Source organism: Miniopterus schreibersii, assembly GCF_964146895.1.
Source record: "Miniopterus schreibersii genome assembly, chromosome: 10".
In the NCBI taxonomy this organism is placed as follows: Eukaryota; Metazoa; Chordata; class Mammalia; order Chiroptera; family Miniopteridae; genus Miniopterus; species Miniopterus schreibersii.
The window spans coordinates 46,367,229-46,384,864 of NC_138110.1; the positions used below are offsets into that span (position 1 = coordinate 46,367,229).

A 17,636-nucleotide genomic window follows, 5' to 3' on the forward strand; every position below is an offset into this window, starting at 1 on the left:
ATGAATTGCAGTGACTGCCATATCTTTAAAAACATCATAGAGTGTTTTTTGTTTAGTTTATTTTCTCTTTGACAAAATTGTATAACTTATTGGGGAAGATGAATTGTTTGGTCTTATTTTCTGAGTTCTGTTCCCAGTGCTTAAAACCTTTTGAACAACATTCTCAGAGGATACAATTTTCAGAATCTTTCCAATTTTTTTCCCGCTAGGACTTCACCAGTAAAAGGTTTTATGGACAAATTAAGCTAATATATATACACATTTAAAAGTCCCTTCTGATTATAAAATCAGTACTTAATACCTACCACGTACCTACCACTGTTAACATTTGTAGTATTTCTTTTTGTGTTTTCTGTGTAACTGCACATTTATATCCTGTAATTTTAAGTTAATATTAACTGTGACCATTTTTTCATGTTATAAATATTGTGCTTCTAATGTAACAAGAGCTTTAGATCTATAAATGGTGCAAAAAGTGTTTATTTAAAGTTCTCCCCAAATATCTATTTCTCTTTTAATTTCTCCTATCCTATCCTAGCTACCTAGATTTTAAAAAGTAATCTAAAGTCTGAGATTTCAATGTGTTTCAAAAAATATTATAGACAAGGTAAGTAAATTAAGGTGACTTCATTTAAAAAATTTGTATTGAAAATGTTTTAGGGCTTTCTTGGATGTAAACATATAAAATATTTTCTTAGTGTTTGAATCTTGTTTTAGGAAATGTTCATTGTTGACCTTTAGGACCAAAGGAAATAAATATCTATTTTAAAATCTTTTTAATATATAACTGATTTGATTGCAATTTAATGCTTTGATGTTGCACGGAAATCTACCTGGAATGCTTATGAATTAGGAAATAAACATAGCTAGGTCTTTGCATAAACTACATACAGTATTTAGGAGAGTCAGACCTGGTTTGACTTCCTGCTTTCATTGCTTTGGAGTCCTATGACCTTGGACAAGTGTTTTAACTTCTCTGAGTTTGACTCATCTGTAAAATGAGGATAATATATAATAAAAGTGTCTTCGCCATGGGCTTATTACGAGTGGGTTAGATGTCATAATTCATGCAGCTACTGATAAAGGCTAGCCATTGTAAAAACCTTTGTTGCTGTTATACTACTTTTCCTATTGCTGCTGTCATTCTATTACTGTGGAAATTCTTAGTAGATATTCTGTATACTTTATATGAATGATTATTTTAAGTTAATGTAACATGACACTGTTCAGCAACATAACCCTTATGTAAATGAAAACCTGTTTTAATCAGTGATATACAGCTGTTGATTTACTAAAACTTGCGGAAACATTGAAGTAGTCATCGTCCGCATTGCTACAGCTACGCTACTTATATATTTGAGCTGAGCATCTAGCCTCCTTCCTCATTAGGATTTTTACTTATTCTCTTTTAGTTAAGGTAGGGTGAAGAAACACATAATATTGGAATAAATGGTTTTTGAAGACCTAGTCATAGCATTTGAAACAAAACATGCATACTTCTGATACTTTTTGTTCTTATATATTGGTTAGAAAGAATTCATGTGACTGTTCAACCATACTTCCAGTGCATATTCATTCAACAAATGTGTTAGCAGCTACTGTGACTTTGGGCCTGTGTTAATTACTCCAGTTCATTCAGGGATGAATTGAATGTTTCTTCACAAGGGGCTTATAGTTAAGTTGGGCGGGATAAGACGTACGTAAATAATAAAAGAAAGTGAAAAGTTCCATGAGAGAGGTATAGATTATGTATCTTGTGAATTGTATGGTCAGCCATGTTTCTCTTTAAAGATTCATGCTTTGGTGCATTGTACTTTCTGGTATTAATTATTCAAAGGTCGCTAACTCAGTCTGTACCTCATAGACAAGAACTCAGAAAAACCTTGTCAAGGATCCAAAAATTTAGCCTGCTACAGTTTTGTGGATTTTGGTAGAAGACATTAAACTCCTGGGTTTAGAGACAAAGGATGTTACTATTCATGGCACTGCGAGCAGCATGAGCTTCATATTTGTGTTGTTTTCCATTGCCCCCTCAAGTTCCATGGCTGTAACCCAAAGGGTTTCAGTTTAGGTGGACGCTACCCATATATAGTGAATATTCATCATAGCTGAAAATCTTGAGTTTGGGGAACCTGAATCTTTTATAATGGGATGCATGAAAAGCTGCCTGACATTTTTTCCAGAAGAAAGTTATCTTTATTGTACTGGATATTATACAAACCTACCCTCTTCTCAAGAGGAAGACATTATTTTCCAAGACTATTCACTATTTAATATATTCTTGAAAAGATATTCTCAATATAAGCTCCCCATGCCTCCATTTGAAAAACATGCAGAAATGCTAGAGATCCATAAAGAATTGTTCCCAACCTGCCTCTGAGTAGCTAGCCTAAATGGATGTCACAGAGTTCATGGATTAAATGTTCTTGTGTGTTGCTCATTTATTCTTAAACTGCATTTCAGAAGCCTTTCCTGTATCTGAAATGCTGCATGCTATATACCACTTTTTATCCTGAGTAAAAATTTGATTCTCTTTGCAGAAAGCAAATATTGAACTCAAGTTGATATGCCTGCTGAGGATTTTAGGAGTGAGTGTACTGATGTCTTCATCTTACTTTAGAATGCATAAAAAATAAGATGGTTAGATGAATAGAGATGAATAAATAGGTGGTTATGTCTCCAAGTAATAAGAACAAAATGTTAACTTTAGAATTTAGGTAAATGGATATGTGATTGTTCACTGTACAGTTATTTCAATTTCTCTATGAAATTTTAAAAAATGTTGGGGAAAAGCCAGTTGCTCTCTTCTCTTTGCCAAGTCAATTTTCTTGGTAACTAAGCTCAGCTTGGCATTTCAAGAAAACTTTAATGGCAATCCCCATCAAAATATGGGTGGATGATAACCATTTAAAAAATTGTTTAGTCAGTGATTCTTTGTTAGCTGTTTTTAGTTTAATGGGGTTCCTTTTAAGATTGGGAGGTTTGGGCAAAAAAGGCCCCACTATTTGGTAAGAAGTCATTGCTCTGAATGCTAGAATTTCAGGTGTAGAGCCTGAATATAAAGGGCATTTCATGCCTGAAATATATTTTTAGGCAAAGGAAGCAGGCAAGTCCCACTTTAGGACATCCTTTCTGGGTGAGCTACCCTAACCTTTTCCTACCTTTTTGAAATTCCAGGTTCCAAGTTTGTTTCATATGTCCAACCCTTTTTATACAGAGGCCATATTTGTTTATGTTATATTTCTATCTAATTGTTAGGATTTGGGACTAGGAATAGGGTTTTGGCTTATTCGCAATGACAGTGGTAGTGAAGTGACAGGAAATGTTATGGTCCTTTAAAGGGGAGACTTAAAGGAGGACAACCCATGCAATTAAAAGGTAGAGTTGTAGAGTTATTTCAATTGTAGTATTTTCCCTCCAGTAAAAGAGTGCAAACAGATATAACTTGAATTGTGTGGAATTTTCTTGTTTTATATGGACTATTATTACATATAGATAGTGAAATTTCTTCTCTAACGTAGGATGTATGTATCAGATGGTACTTGTGATTAGTGACTAGTATATTTTTGTATTAGGTAATCTTAAAATATATTGCAGTAATTGTTTCTAAATGTTAAACTAAGCATTTATATTGGACAAATGACAAGATTTCTTTCTTTTTTAAAAAAATAATAGGTTTTATTATTTTTTTTAAAACTTTATTGTTGACACTTACAGATGTCCCCATTTTCACCCCCTTTGCCCACCTCCACCCAGCACCAGTTCCCCTTCCCTCTGGCTATCACCTTACTGTTGTTTGTGTCTATAGGTTAGCTTTTCTAAAAAAATTTAAAACTTTATTGTTTTGTGTAAAGGAAAAATATGTATAGTTTAAGGAGTTATCAAAAGTAAATGCTCACGTAGTCAGTGCTCAGGACAAGAAATAGAACTTGGGCCCAGCTAGCATGGTTCAGCGGTCAAGCATTGACCTGTGATCCAGGAGATAGAGGTTTGATTTTTGGACAGGGCACATGCCCAGGTTGCGGGCTGAATCCCCAGCAGGGAATGTGCAGGAGGCAGCTGATCAGTGACTCACCGTTGATGTTTCTATCTCTCTTTCCCTCTCCCTTCCTCTCTGAAATCAATAAAAATATTTAAAAACAAATTATCCAAAAAAAGAAAAAGAAATAGATCTTGGCCAGCATTCCAGAATTCTCCTAGTTACTACCTCCTTCTTTCTCTACGTTAACCCCTATCCTGGCTATTTGTAACCATTAACTTGTTTTTCTTAATGGTTTAACCACCTAAGTATTGCATAGGATAGGTTATTCAATTAATAAAGCAAGAAATTATTAATGCAGCATTTTAAAACACTATGCAACACAGTATCCCATTTTAATATATATATATTTTGTAATGTCCTCTTTACCATCCCAAAATGAAATTCATATAGAAAATTCTCTGCCAACATACCTAATTTAAAAATTTTAATATAACATAAAGAAGAAATTTTTAAAAAAGTACGTTTCTAACGAAATATGTATTTTATTGTGTAAACGTTTGGGCACATATGTACTAGAAGATATAATGAAGTAGCCATATGCTTGTGACCTACTTATAACAAATAAGTTTTCATTTGAGAAAAGTTAGGCAAGAGTTTTATCTTAGAGGGCTGACCAGTTTTCTTTAACATTTTATAATAAGGGCAAAATAAGAATAATTATGCATATAAGTAGAATCGTGAATGTGTCACTTACAAATGTCTGCTGGGTAATATAGATATGTTGCAGTGATGATTCAAGTATCATGAGTGACATAGCTGTTAGAATAATTTTTTTAATAGTAAACTTACCTTTTAAAGTTCTGGAGGAAAGAGAACATTTTTTCCCCTGTTTTACACAATAGATGAATTTTTGAACAGGAGATTTTTCATCAGTATGAATTTTTAGAGGGGTATTTGAAAATTTGGTGGGATAGGGACATAATGCTTTATTATATGAATCTGCCCTGGCATTGCATGTTGTCTAACATATCCTCTTTTCCCCCCAACAACAGTACCACTCAGTTATAATGCCAGACAAAAAATACATGACAGGGACAGTATCACTCTGGGATTTAGGATTGTTTCATAGCAAGTAAATTACATAATTTTTTCTCTGTTTTTAAGGGTCTGTAAAGGTAGATTTTTATTAGGTCTTTTTAACCTGCAGCCTTCAAGGGTCCAGGTCTCCCTCCCACCCCTACCTAATCTCCTTATCTCAACCCTACTACCCCAAAATTCAGTGTAAAATTGTTGTGAATGTGCTGATTAAAATTGACACATGTTTATTTTCTAAATTAGTTTAAAAAATCAGTTATTTGCCCAGCAGGGTGTGGCTCAGTGGTTGAGCATCGACCTAGGATCCCGGAGATTGTGGTTTGATTCCCTGTCAGGGCACATGCCTGGGTTGTGGGCTTTATCCCCAGTGGGGGGCGTGCAGGAGGCAGCTGATCAATGACTCTCTCATTGTTGATGTTTCTGTCTCTCTTCCTCTCCCTTCCCCTCTCTGAAATCAGTAAAGATATATTTAAAAAAAAAAAAATCAGTTATTTTACCTTATTTTGCATAATTGGTATTTTTCTTTAAAATTGGGGAGAATTAGAAAAATTGAATTTAAAATTTAAAAACTTTTACATAGTTACATTGTAAAAATATAGGATTGTTCAAAATTAAAATTTTGTGAAATGTTTCCTTTGTCATGTTAAAGTCTAGTTGAAATAGTCCTATAAAAATTTACACATTCTCAGTGATCTGTAGTAGTTTTTGGACTTGGAGAATGTCAAAAAGTGGAATCTATGTCTTTAAGACTCCAATTTTATCAGTAGTTAAAAATGCTTTGATAGCCAACCATTTTGTGGATGAATTCATGTGGAAAATGGACAGATTGGAGTTTTCTTCTTTATTCTAACATGCCAATGTATGGTGTAGCTGTTAATCAGCTGCTCATTAAAAATTCAAGCAGTTGGGATTAAAGAAGAAGCAAAGGGTGCAAAATAACATACAACTTGAATGATTAACTTGACCATATAATTAAGTAAAGGAAACTGAAAGATTGCACTGTATATATATCAGGGTGGGGATGGGGAGTAGGTTTTCAGTTGAGTATGGGAAACTCAGAATTTATTCTTGCATTATTATTGTATTCTTTTCCATACAAACAACTGTAAACCTACTTTTGCCCCACCCTGTATATTGTATATATACTTTCCCCCCCAAAAGAAACACGCATACCTGTTGATTTACATTGGCTATTTTGACATTAAATTTTTTTCCTTTCTGTAACTTGTTCTCTGCCTTCATATATTTTCTTCTAATGTTCTCATTTCTATCTTCACCCTCTCATCCCAGTTGCAAATCTTTGTTATGAAATAATGTGTAACTCAAAAACTTTAAATATAGGATAAAATAATTTCCCTTCCTAGAGCTTGAAATAAGTAAGTACCTTTTAAAGGCCTTGCATTTGAAATTTATTTCTTTTCCTCTCATTACATTAGGCAGATCTACTTGTTTTATAGTTTTAAAAGACATGCACATTCTTGTTTATTTAAATAAAAGAAAGCCTTTGTAACAGTTGTCTTTGATTTCAGTCTTCTGGCTTTTAAAAAAACTAACTTAAGACCAATTGTTTCAAAAACCATTTAAAATTGCTTTTGAGTTAGGGCTTTTCTTTATCCGAGAGCAAAAATGGCTGTAAACTTTCTTTTTCTCTCCTTTTAAAAAAATGGTTTAGGCCCTGGCTGGTGGTGTTCAGTTGGTCAAGCTTCATCATCCCCTGCACCAGAAGGTCTCTGGTTTGATTTCATGCCTAGTAGTAGGAGGTGTGCAGGAGGCAGTCAGTCCATTGATGTTTCTCTCTCACGTTTGTTTTTCTCTCTCTTTCCCTTCTCCTTCTCCCTTCCTCTTTCTCTAAAATCAGTAAAGACATATTTAAAAAAAAACAGTTTAGGATTTATTTAATTCAGGCAGAACTAGATCACCTTTTCGAATTCTTTGTTTTGCAGTTTTGTGTTGCTTTGGTGTAGAACCAAAGCTTAAAAACTTTGTATCTAGAGTATTTGACACAGTGGTCATAATAAATACTTAACAGCTATATATGAGTGAGTGAGTGAATCAAACATAATTGAGGTGAAGCAAGAGCATTTTTGTCATTAGATGTAGTGTCTTCAGATGTAGAAATTTTTTCAGTTGGCTCAGTAAAGCGAGTTTGAAGATTGGCGCACTAGTTTGCAGACCATTGGAAAATCCTGCAGTGTGATACTAGCCTATTATAAGAATATAATTGTGGACTTATTTCACAAATTGAAACTTTCAGAATACTTTTATTTGATAGAAATAACACATGCTCATGTAGGACTTTCGTAAAATATGGTAAGGAATGAAGAAGAAAGTAAAACTCATTTGTAAGTCTACCACTTTGAGAAAAGTAGTCGTTTGATTTATGTATACAGACTTTTATATATACTTTAAATAAAATTGAGGTTATATACATTCAGTTTTGAATTCTGCTGTGTGTATGTGTGAGACAATCCAATTAAATTTTTTTCCTGTTTTTGGTTTTTGAACCTTACAGGCCCCTTCACAGATGTAGTCACTACAAATCTTAAGTTGCGAAATCCATCGGATAGAAAAATATGTTTCAAAGTGAAGACTACAGCACCTCGTCGGTACTGTGTGAGGCCCAACAGTGGAATTATTGACCCAGGGTCGACTGTGACTGTTTCAGGTAGCACATCATATCCAGAATTTATGCAGTTTTGAATATTGACATTTTATGATTATTTATTATTTGGTTTTAATTAAGAGGGTTTTAGAAATTATTCTGACTTTGCCTTTATTTAAGTGATGTCCTCTTCTCTTACTATATATATGCAAACTGTTGCAGAAAATTTCTCATTCTTATTTGTGATGAGTCTTATGTGATCAACTTATAAGCAATTGTCAGTTTAAATTTTGTATCTTTAGTTTGTCTCTTTTTTCTACAGCTCACTACCACATTCTCTGCCCTTATTATTTTATCTTTGAAATACAACACCATTTTTGTGGCTGATCATTTTTATTCAGATCCCTAGCTATTGTTACATGTTACATGCAATTATAGAAGTATTCTAAATCGTTTGCTTAAAATATATATATGTAATTCCTCTTTTTGCTGATTGTATCAAATTAGATGAGTATTTCTGCTTTTCATTGTAAACAGTGCCCTGCACTTGAAAACTTTATTTTTATTACTCCCTTTTGTGTTTACTTGTAGTCCAAGGAGTATACTTGGTGACTTCCATATATGGATTACTTACCCTTGCCATGGAGTCTGTGCTAATGCCATGATTAATGCCCGCTATAAAATGTTCCTTTCTTTCCTTTCCAAGACAGTACTTTCTAATGATCTAACATAGCTGAGAAACAGGAAACAAGCATGAGAATGTGTCTTACTTATGGGAGAACCTCTCAGGCTTCACAAGAGACCATTTACTCTTACTTTCTAGCAGTGGCTCTCAACACTCACTGCATGTCGTAATAACACAGGGAACAGGAGCACATGTGGACCCTCCCAGATCAGAATCTCTGGGGACGTGGCCTAGACATGTGTACCTTAAAAAACAACAACACATGCCTGGGTGTTCCTAATAAGTATTCCTAAGATATAATAATTCACTATCAGTTTTCAAGTCCACAGAGGTTAAAAATAGCAATTTATATAAAGAGCGAGAGCCTAGAGCAGATCCATTGAGAGTATTTAGAAGTAGGACCTGATTGCAAAGGCAGCAGAAGACAGACCATAGAATTCTTAATGACCCTGAATCCTCCCTCGGTATCTAGAGTCCAAAACTCAGAGCAAGGAGGCCCTAGGAAAGATGTTTTTAGTGAGTCTGGTGGTCTGGTGACCTGGAAGGAATGCTTTTGTATTTGTCCATGTCGTCAATTCCTGGGGGAATGGATGAGAAATATGATAAAGCAATGAGTACATGCATTCTGGAATTTGCTCCCTAAATCTTCAAGCTTTAGTTACATTGGATGAAAATAGAATTATTTCTATTTGTGTGGTTAAAAATAGTTTTCGGTGCAAACAGTTACATCCCCAGGAGTCCATAAAACTATTCAGAATGACTTTCTTTGAGGGTTCTAGATTGCTGAAGTTTTACTGTGTTAATGTTTATTTTAAAATTGTGTAATTTACAATAGCTAAGATCTGGAAACAGCCCAAGTGCCCATCATTAGGTGAGTGGATCAAACAGCTATGGCACATTTACACCATGGAGTACTATGCACCTGTAAAAAAGAAGGATCTTTTATTCTTTGACACAGCATGGAGGGAACTAGAAAGTATTATGCTAAGTGAAATAAGCCAGTCAGAGAAAGACAAGTACCACATAATCTCACTTACATGTGGAATATAATAAAATCAACTGATGAACAAAGTGGGTCTAGAGACATAGAAGCATGGAACAGACTGAGGGATCTCAGGGAAGGTGGGGCGGGGGGAGTGAGTGGGGAGAGATTAATCAAAGACCTTACATGTTTATAAGCATAACTCATGGACACAGACAGTTGATTCCAGTGCTGTTGCCTCAGTATACCTATTCAAACACATCAGTGCTTGATTCTCCCCAAATCAGCTTCCTTTTCTGTTCTGTAATCATTGTTCCCATGCCAGTCTTCATGCTGAATTTCCTTTCCCCAGAATCTTTTCCTTTCTGTTGCTGACAATTAGTTTCCCTATCTTGATCATATATTCTTTTTTTTTTTTTTTTTAATTTTATTATTGTTTAAAATATTACTGATGTCCCTTTTTCTCCCCAATGACCTGTTCCACCCCTTTCCTTCCCCTTCCCCATTCCCTCTCCCCACTATTGTCCATGTCCTTGGGTTGTGTATATATGCACATAAATTCTTTGGTTACTCTCTCCCCCTCCACCCACCCACCCTCCTCCATCCCTCTGACATTCATCAGTCTCATTTATGCTTCCATGTCATTGAATCTATTCTGTTCATCAGTTTATTAAGTTCTTTAGATTCCATGTATAAGCGAGATCATGTGATATTTGTCTTTCGCTGCCTGGCTTATTTGGTCATATATTCTTCAGAGCATCTCCACATTCTTGTGTGTGATCATTAAAAAATAATAATTAAAAAGTAAAAATAGTGTACTTTTTCAAAGCGCTTTTTCCCACATAAACCCCTTGTATTGAACACCTGACTTATTAAAAGTTCCAGACACACTAATTATGATTTGTCCTCAGATCCCTCTCCTCCCATTAGAACTTAGCTTTTCCAGTTTTCAGTGTAGTGCCTTTCTGTACAAGGAGTCACTCAAACTACACTTCCTCTAGCAACTTTCTCTGATTGACTCTACTTCTATACTCATTTCCCCCCCTCCCTTTAACATTTTATATACATTTTAAGATTGTCTTCCTCTTGTTATTTGCAACCTTATGGTATAACTGTCATAAAGTCACAGTCATGTTTGAAGTTTTCCTTTTATCTAGATCCCAGTGATTAGCTTGTAATGATTGCTCAGTGGAGTATTAATGGAAATTTATTGTGCTTTATTTGGATTCTGGGTGTTTATCCTGTGCATTTTCTGCTGCTATGTATTTGGCTTAAAAAAAATTTTGTTTTTAACCGTGATGGAAGTTGATGGACTTCTCAGACATAGCTTAGAAATAAGATTTTCTTATATAGTTGATATTTCTCACATTTGCTTAATTGCATATGTCCTTCTGAAAGTGTTGAAATGTATATACATCTTAGAAATGATGTAAGTATTAGCAGGGGAATAACTTTCCACAATACTATATACATATTTTACATAATTGCTGATTCATTAATTATTAGATTCATATTACATAATTTAGCATGACTTATAACCACATGGAGTCTCTAAAAACCCTATTTTATAGGGTACTGACAATCATAAATGCTTAGGAAAATTTTGAATATAATTATTTGAATGCTAGAAAAATTAAAGGAATCATGAGACCTTATGGTTTCTTTGTATACTTTGCTTTCTTAGATTCAGGTTTAAACAAATTGATAAACTCCTCTTGAATGGGTGTTTATTTAAAATCTATTTTTAGCCCTGGCCAGGTGACTCGGTTGGTTGGAGTATCATGCCCTACTCTAAAAGGTTGTAGGTTTGATTCCCGGTCAGGGCACATACCTAAGTTTCGTGTTCAGTCCCCAGTTGGGGAGAGAATGGGAGGCATCCTATTGATGTTCGTTTCTTGAATTTATGTTTCCCTCCCTCCCTCCTTCCCTCCTTCCCTTCCTCTGTCCTTCCCTCCATTCCTCCCTTTCTCCCTCTCTAAAATTGAAGATTTAAAAAAAAATCTATTAAAAAAAATTAGTTATATTAGAACACTAATACATGGTGTAGTGAGTTTTTAAGTTAGTGTTTCTCCTTTAAATAATCCAGTTGTCTAATTTTAAGAGATATTATCTCTACTAAAGGAAGCCTGTATTTATAACTAGTTTCAATAGAAAATTTACTAGATTTAATTCAAGCTTGCAGGCATGAAAATAGTTTTGGGAAAGTTTTGAAAACTTTACCAAACATAAGTATAGAGGGGACAATCATGGATTGGTATTTTTTTAATAGCCATTTGTTTAATTTGTGGGTTGTTAAAGACTTAGCAAATCAGAATGGTGGAAAATTGAAAAATAATTGTAAAACCTAAAGTTGATTCTGGATCCTAAATGTAAATAAAAACAGTGTTTGGGTTCTTGAATGCTTCCTGGTTTTCTTTAAATTTGCATGTTAGTGAATCAGATAATAGGAATAAGAAGCACACAAATGTGGAAGACAATGTAATATGTTCTTTCTTTTTATTTAGTAATGCTACAGCCTTTTGACTATGATCCCAATGAAAAAAGTAAACACAAGTTTATGGTACAGACAATTTTTGCTCCACCAAACATTTCAGATATGGAAGCTGTGGTAAGTATAGAAATTGAACAGAATTTATTTTGAGGAATGTTGTTTAAACTGTGGGTTTTGTGTAGTTCTCAATTGAGAAACCTAATTTTAAAAAATCTATGAATCTGTTTATTATAGATAATCCTGACTGTAAAAATGAAAGAATTTTGAAATAGTATTTTTTAGAAACAATTTAGAAATCCTACTAAGAAGAAAGTCCTGTAATCTCTATAGAGATGTTAGTGTGATTTTAATGGATGGTGATAGTAGCTCTTCTTAGGCTTATATAGAAATTTCTTTGGCATTGCCAGATAACTATGGCAGGGTGATCAATACAGAGTGCAATGCAGCATTGCATCTTGACTGAGCCAAACACAGCACTTCTGCTCCAAGCAGCTACACTAATCCTTTAGTTGTCCCTTGAGGTGAAACCTATTTGTCATGGTCATATCTCTTCTGTCTCATGTTTGGTTTTGTTTGTTTTTAGTGGAAAGAGGCAAAACCCGATGAATTAATGGATTCTAAATTGAGATGTGTTTTTGAAATGCCCAATGAAAATGATAAATTGGTAAGTAAGAAATTGGAAGCTGTTGACAAGCTCTGTTACTTTGAGATTAATTTTCCTTTTGTTTTGACCTTTGTGGGGTGTGTAATAATGGCTATTTCACTTTATAAGAGTTAGTGCTTAGTTTTAAAAAAACTTGATATGCTCTTTTTATCTTAATAACATTTGTTCAAGAAGAAAAATACCTTTAGATAGAAACTGCATGATGGAGAAGAATCATTTCTGCATGATGGAGAAGAATCATTTAATTCTACCAAATTTTTTCCACTTAAACTATTTCAAGTTCTTTATAGAATGAGACATTTATATACATAAATATAATTAAATAACAGATGTAAACCACTTTTTGGCAACTGTATACCAGCAATCTGAGGGTAAAATGTTTAATTTACATGAATAAGATATATGCATTCACATTTTTTATTTTGGGTACATATCTCAAAATCCCTTTTAAAAAGCATTTAAAAACAAAGTAATTTGATCAACACCTAATTGCCATTCAGGAACTTCTTTATTTCAGCTTACACTGAAAGTAACACAATAATTGAGCCTACGTACTTAATCTGCAAGCTTACTTTTCAGTAGAGCAAAGAGCCTCCAGATCAAGGCAATAGTCATGTCAGATTATAACCCAATTTTGACAAACAATTCTGATTATTCATATTATTTTATATATTAAGTCCCCCCCCCCCCAAAAAAAAAACAACCAATTTACCTTTCAGGTACCCCGTAGGGCCACAGAAAGATTCAAATTTGCATTTCAGAAAGGGAATACAGAAAGTGACAACAACCCATTCTATACATTCAAAGACTACTTTTTAAATTACACACACATATCCCTCAGTCCTCCAAATTATATTTACCTCACACTAATCAAAAAGCAACATAAAAATTATTTACTAAAGAATAAAATCAGATTAAAGGCAGCAATATTTATAAATTATCTTACCATAAACCACTTACAGTAAGAAAAAAGAAAATCAGATTGATTTTGACCAAAATCAATACTGAGCAAAATACCCAGGAATAGCCAAACTTGGAATAAACTGTTTATTCATGTCATCCAGTTCCCTCACCCACTCCTGCCTCCGGTAACCACCGATTTGATCTCTTTTTCTGTGAGTTTTTTTAAGAGTCCATATATAAGTGAGATCCTACAGTATTTGTCTTTCTCTGTCTTGACTTATTTCACTTAGCATAATGCCCTCAAGGTTCATCCATGTTACTGCAAATGGCAAGATTTACTTCTTTTTTTTATGGCTGAATAATATTGTGTCATATATATATATACACCGCAACTTTTTTATCCACTTATCTGTCAATGACCACTTAGGTTATTTCCATGTCTTTGCTATGATAGATAATGCTGTTATATAAACATGGGGTACAGATATCTCTTTGATGTAGTATTTTAGTTTCCTTCAGATATATTCCAAAAAGTGAAATTCAGTGGAATATGGGTTGACTTATTTTAAAACATGTACCGATATTTTCTCAATATTTATATCATTTTTTAATAATCATTTAATAAACTTAGAGCTGTCTTTCATCTGGGCTTTTGTATTCTTTGGATAGTGGAAAATTTGACATTATAGCCTGAAAGGGGATGGAAGCCAAGTATTTGATATTGCTGATCAAGAGTAGTTCTCAGTGCTTTGGAAACCAAACCAGAAGTTGATGGAAATGGTAGTTGAGCCTAGCCATTTTACCTTATCATAGAGGAGAGTAACAGGTGTATCTACATAGAGGTGTATCCCCATAGTAATCCAAGAAGCGGTTTTGGATCTGCCAAAGGGCTTGAACAAATATTGAATGTAGTCCTTAGAGTCCCACACCATGGAACATGAGCAGAAGTAATTTGTCTCTGGTACATTTTTAGACCAGGTGTTAGTAACCTGAAGTCTGTTTAGTAATTTCAAAGTACTCCAGAGAATATCTCATTTTGAGGCTGGATGAACTAGCTGCAGAATGTATTTGCACTAACTGAACTACTTGGACTTCAGGTACAATTATTGAGATTAAGTTGTAGGGAATATTTGCTGAAGGTAATGTGTGTTTTTTTTTTAATATTTTATTTGGAAAAACTTTAAACACTTAGAACAGTAGATAAACAATGAATCCCCGTGAACCTATGGTTAGTTTTAACAGTTACCAGTTTATGGTTAATGTTATTTCATCTACACCTCACTACTTCCCATCTCACATTATTTTAAGGCAAATCCCAGATGTGATATAGTTGAATCTGTAATATTTCAGTATGTATCATTCAAATATAAGAGAAGGGAAAGCAGTTTAATGACAATACTGCCATTAAGCCTTTAAGCTTAATATATTATTAATATCAAACAATCCAGGCAGCATTCAAATTAATCTCACAAATGCATTAAAAAATTTTTTTCCAGTTTGTTGGAATTGATTTAAAAGTCCACATACTGCTATTGGATGATAATGTTTCTTAAATCTTTTAATCTATAGACGTCCTCTCTGTTTTTCGTTTGCAAGTTATTTATTATAGATACTGAGTTTTGTCCTATATACCTGCAGATTCTATAAGAAATCTTAATTATTGAGAAATATATTTAGATCCAGTTCTGAGTTGTTTGTTATGAGACTTTGTCAAGTCATCAGTTTAATGTTGCAACTCAACCTTTTTAGAAAATATGAAACCTTAATGTTGCCAAACCTGGAGTTTATAATAGTATGAAATATATGATAAAGTTTTTATTTGTTATAATAATTAAGGATGAAACCTTATATATATAAAAATACATATAAAAAATCTTTTATAATAATTCATGTGGTAATTAGACCCTGTTGATAATTGAATCTTTCTATTTCCAGTTCAGTGTTTATAGTTGAAGTTGATAAAATTGCTTAAAAACTGTCTTTGACATTTATTCCTTTCTAGCACCTAGCTAGAAATTTAGTTAGAAACCATCTAGTATTTATCTAGCATAGATAAAATTACAAAATAACACAATATCCTTTTTTCTGTATGTTTATCTTCAGTTTACTTTGAAACTTGTCGGGAAATTAGGGCATTATTGAATAGTGTTTTGTCTAGATAAAGTTTGTTTACTACAGATAAATTGATAAAATGTTAATATTGATAAAAGCTGAATTCTGACTTACACAAATTGTTTAAAGGTGATATTCCCTATTCAAGGAAAATACATTTCTAAATGTGCAAGATTAACAAAAATGTTAAAAATGTTAAAAATGTTTTTTGTTTATAGTATGATTACTATATAGTGAATTAAGATTGTTTGACCTTTATCGTGTTTTTTGGGTTTTTTTTAGTTTATTTGTTAATATGTTGTAAAAAAAGTATGTTAATTAAAGCAAAATTTAGTTTAGTTTTTGACATCTTTAGGTTTAATATACTAAAAAACTCAGGATGGCACATTTAGTGTTGAGTGCAGTGAAGTCCACATTCAGTTAGTGGTTTCTTACACATTTATTTTAAAGAGTTGTTCATCAGAATTTATGATCTTTGGTAGTCAGCTTAGAAAAATTTAGTCAGTATCCAAAGTAGATAGATAGTTATCATAGTTGTTGATATATTTTTCTCAAAGTTGGTGTACCGAGCAGGTCTTACAGGTCTTATACTTTATGATGGTTTTTACATTAAGCACCCCATCCCACTCTCAAACCTCTCTGCCTGCAGCTCCTTGCCCATCTCCCTGTACCACCCCGCTCCAAGAAGTAGATAGGCATTTAATTTAAGTAAGCTATATAGTATATCTGTTTGAGGATTTGAATCTTTTTAGGTATGCTATTAATCCTTAGACATTTGCATGTTCTAAAAACAATGGAAAAGGGTATGCTATTTTATTGGTTTCTTCAGTTCTTTCAGGACCTTGATCAACTATATAAATAAATGATTGAAGCTTTGTGGTCAGTCTTGTAGAATAAAAAAGGTGCCAGCTTTAGAAGTGTAGTGGTTTTTATTTTTATAGTTTAAAGATGTCATTTTTTGTGACAAAACAACTCTTAATTTATATGACCCATCATTAGAATGTGGGCTTCTTTTTGGGAAATAACTGTCTAATACGGATTATAGATAAAGTGGCTTAGGAATCTAGGGACCTTTTGGTTTTAGAATAAAAGGAAGTACTATTAACAATTATTCCTGGATAACAGGTATTATTAGCTAATACTGCCTTTAAGCACACTAAAATTTGTGGTCTCCTTAGTCCTAGGGAACAGCAGATTTTTGGATATATTTCAGTAAATTAATGGCCCATAGAGTTCAGTTGAGTTGTATTCAGCGCTCATACTGAGAGCCATTCAGCATTGTTCTTGGGTTCTTGATAGCTGGAGGCATATGATACTAAAACATTGATATTTTATATTTTACAAAGTGGGGTTTTCTGAATTATTAGCTCTTTTTAGTTACTGTCAACTCTGTATTAAATCTAATGTCCAGTTAGTAGTATTTTTTCAAGATTGATTGTGTTTTTAGTTAACGCATTATTTATCATGTTTATCACCTATTCAGTTCTTTGTGTTAAAGTAAAAATGGTTTGGGTTTTTTTTGAGCCTTGCACCTTCACTTGGCATTTTCCCAACTTTTAAAATGTATTGGATTTCATTTATGCTCTACATATAACATCTATTAATGACTTATTTTCTAGGAAAAAATAGTGATTTGTTTTAATGAACGATGAAGGGCTGTCAAGAAAAGGTCATTGGTCTTATGTATAGACTTTTTGTGATTAAATATACATTATTTTCTGTTGAGACAACAGATTGGGGACAGTGCATTATTAAGTAAGATAGAGTTTTCTTAGTTATTATATTCAATAACCTATATATCAATAAATGTTATTTCAGAGTTTGTTCGAAACCTTTTTTGTAATATTTTTATCTGTATTTGAGGAATTTGAGAAGATAGGAGAACTATGGAGATAATGGTATACTAGAATGTTTTATGTGTCTTTAAATTTATTTATTGGTCCTGGGAGAGGGAGGTGTGTGTGTATTTGGGGAGGGGTGTTGTTGAGTACAGGAGAGATTTATAAATCACTATAGTTTTTGAACCTCAAGGGGAAAAATTCATTTAACTTAAAAATTGTTCAGGTTGAGTGTTATCAAAGGTGAGAAAAATAAGAAGTGCTTGTTGTTTAGATATTGAC

General features: G+C 33.3%; 1 protein-coding gene across 2 annotated transcripts in view; it reads left to right on the forward strand.

The window, feature by feature from the left end:
- VAPA (VAMP associated protein A) overlaps positions 1 to 17,636 on the forward strand; it is a 37,673-nt gene that overhangs the window by 8,978 nt on the left and 11,059 nt on the right. For both annotated transcript variants that reach the window (XM_081148731.1, XM_081148732.1), the window contains exons 2-4: positions 7,590 to 7,742; positions 11,851 to 11,954; positions 12,421 to 12,501. In XM_081148731.1, the coding sequence (XP_081004857.1) occupies positions 7,590 to 7,742; positions 11,851 to 11,954; positions 12,421 to 12,501 (338 nt within the window). The remainder of the gene's footprint in view (positions 1 to 7,589; positions 7,743 to 11,850; positions 11,955 to 12,420; positions 12,502 to 17,636) is intronic.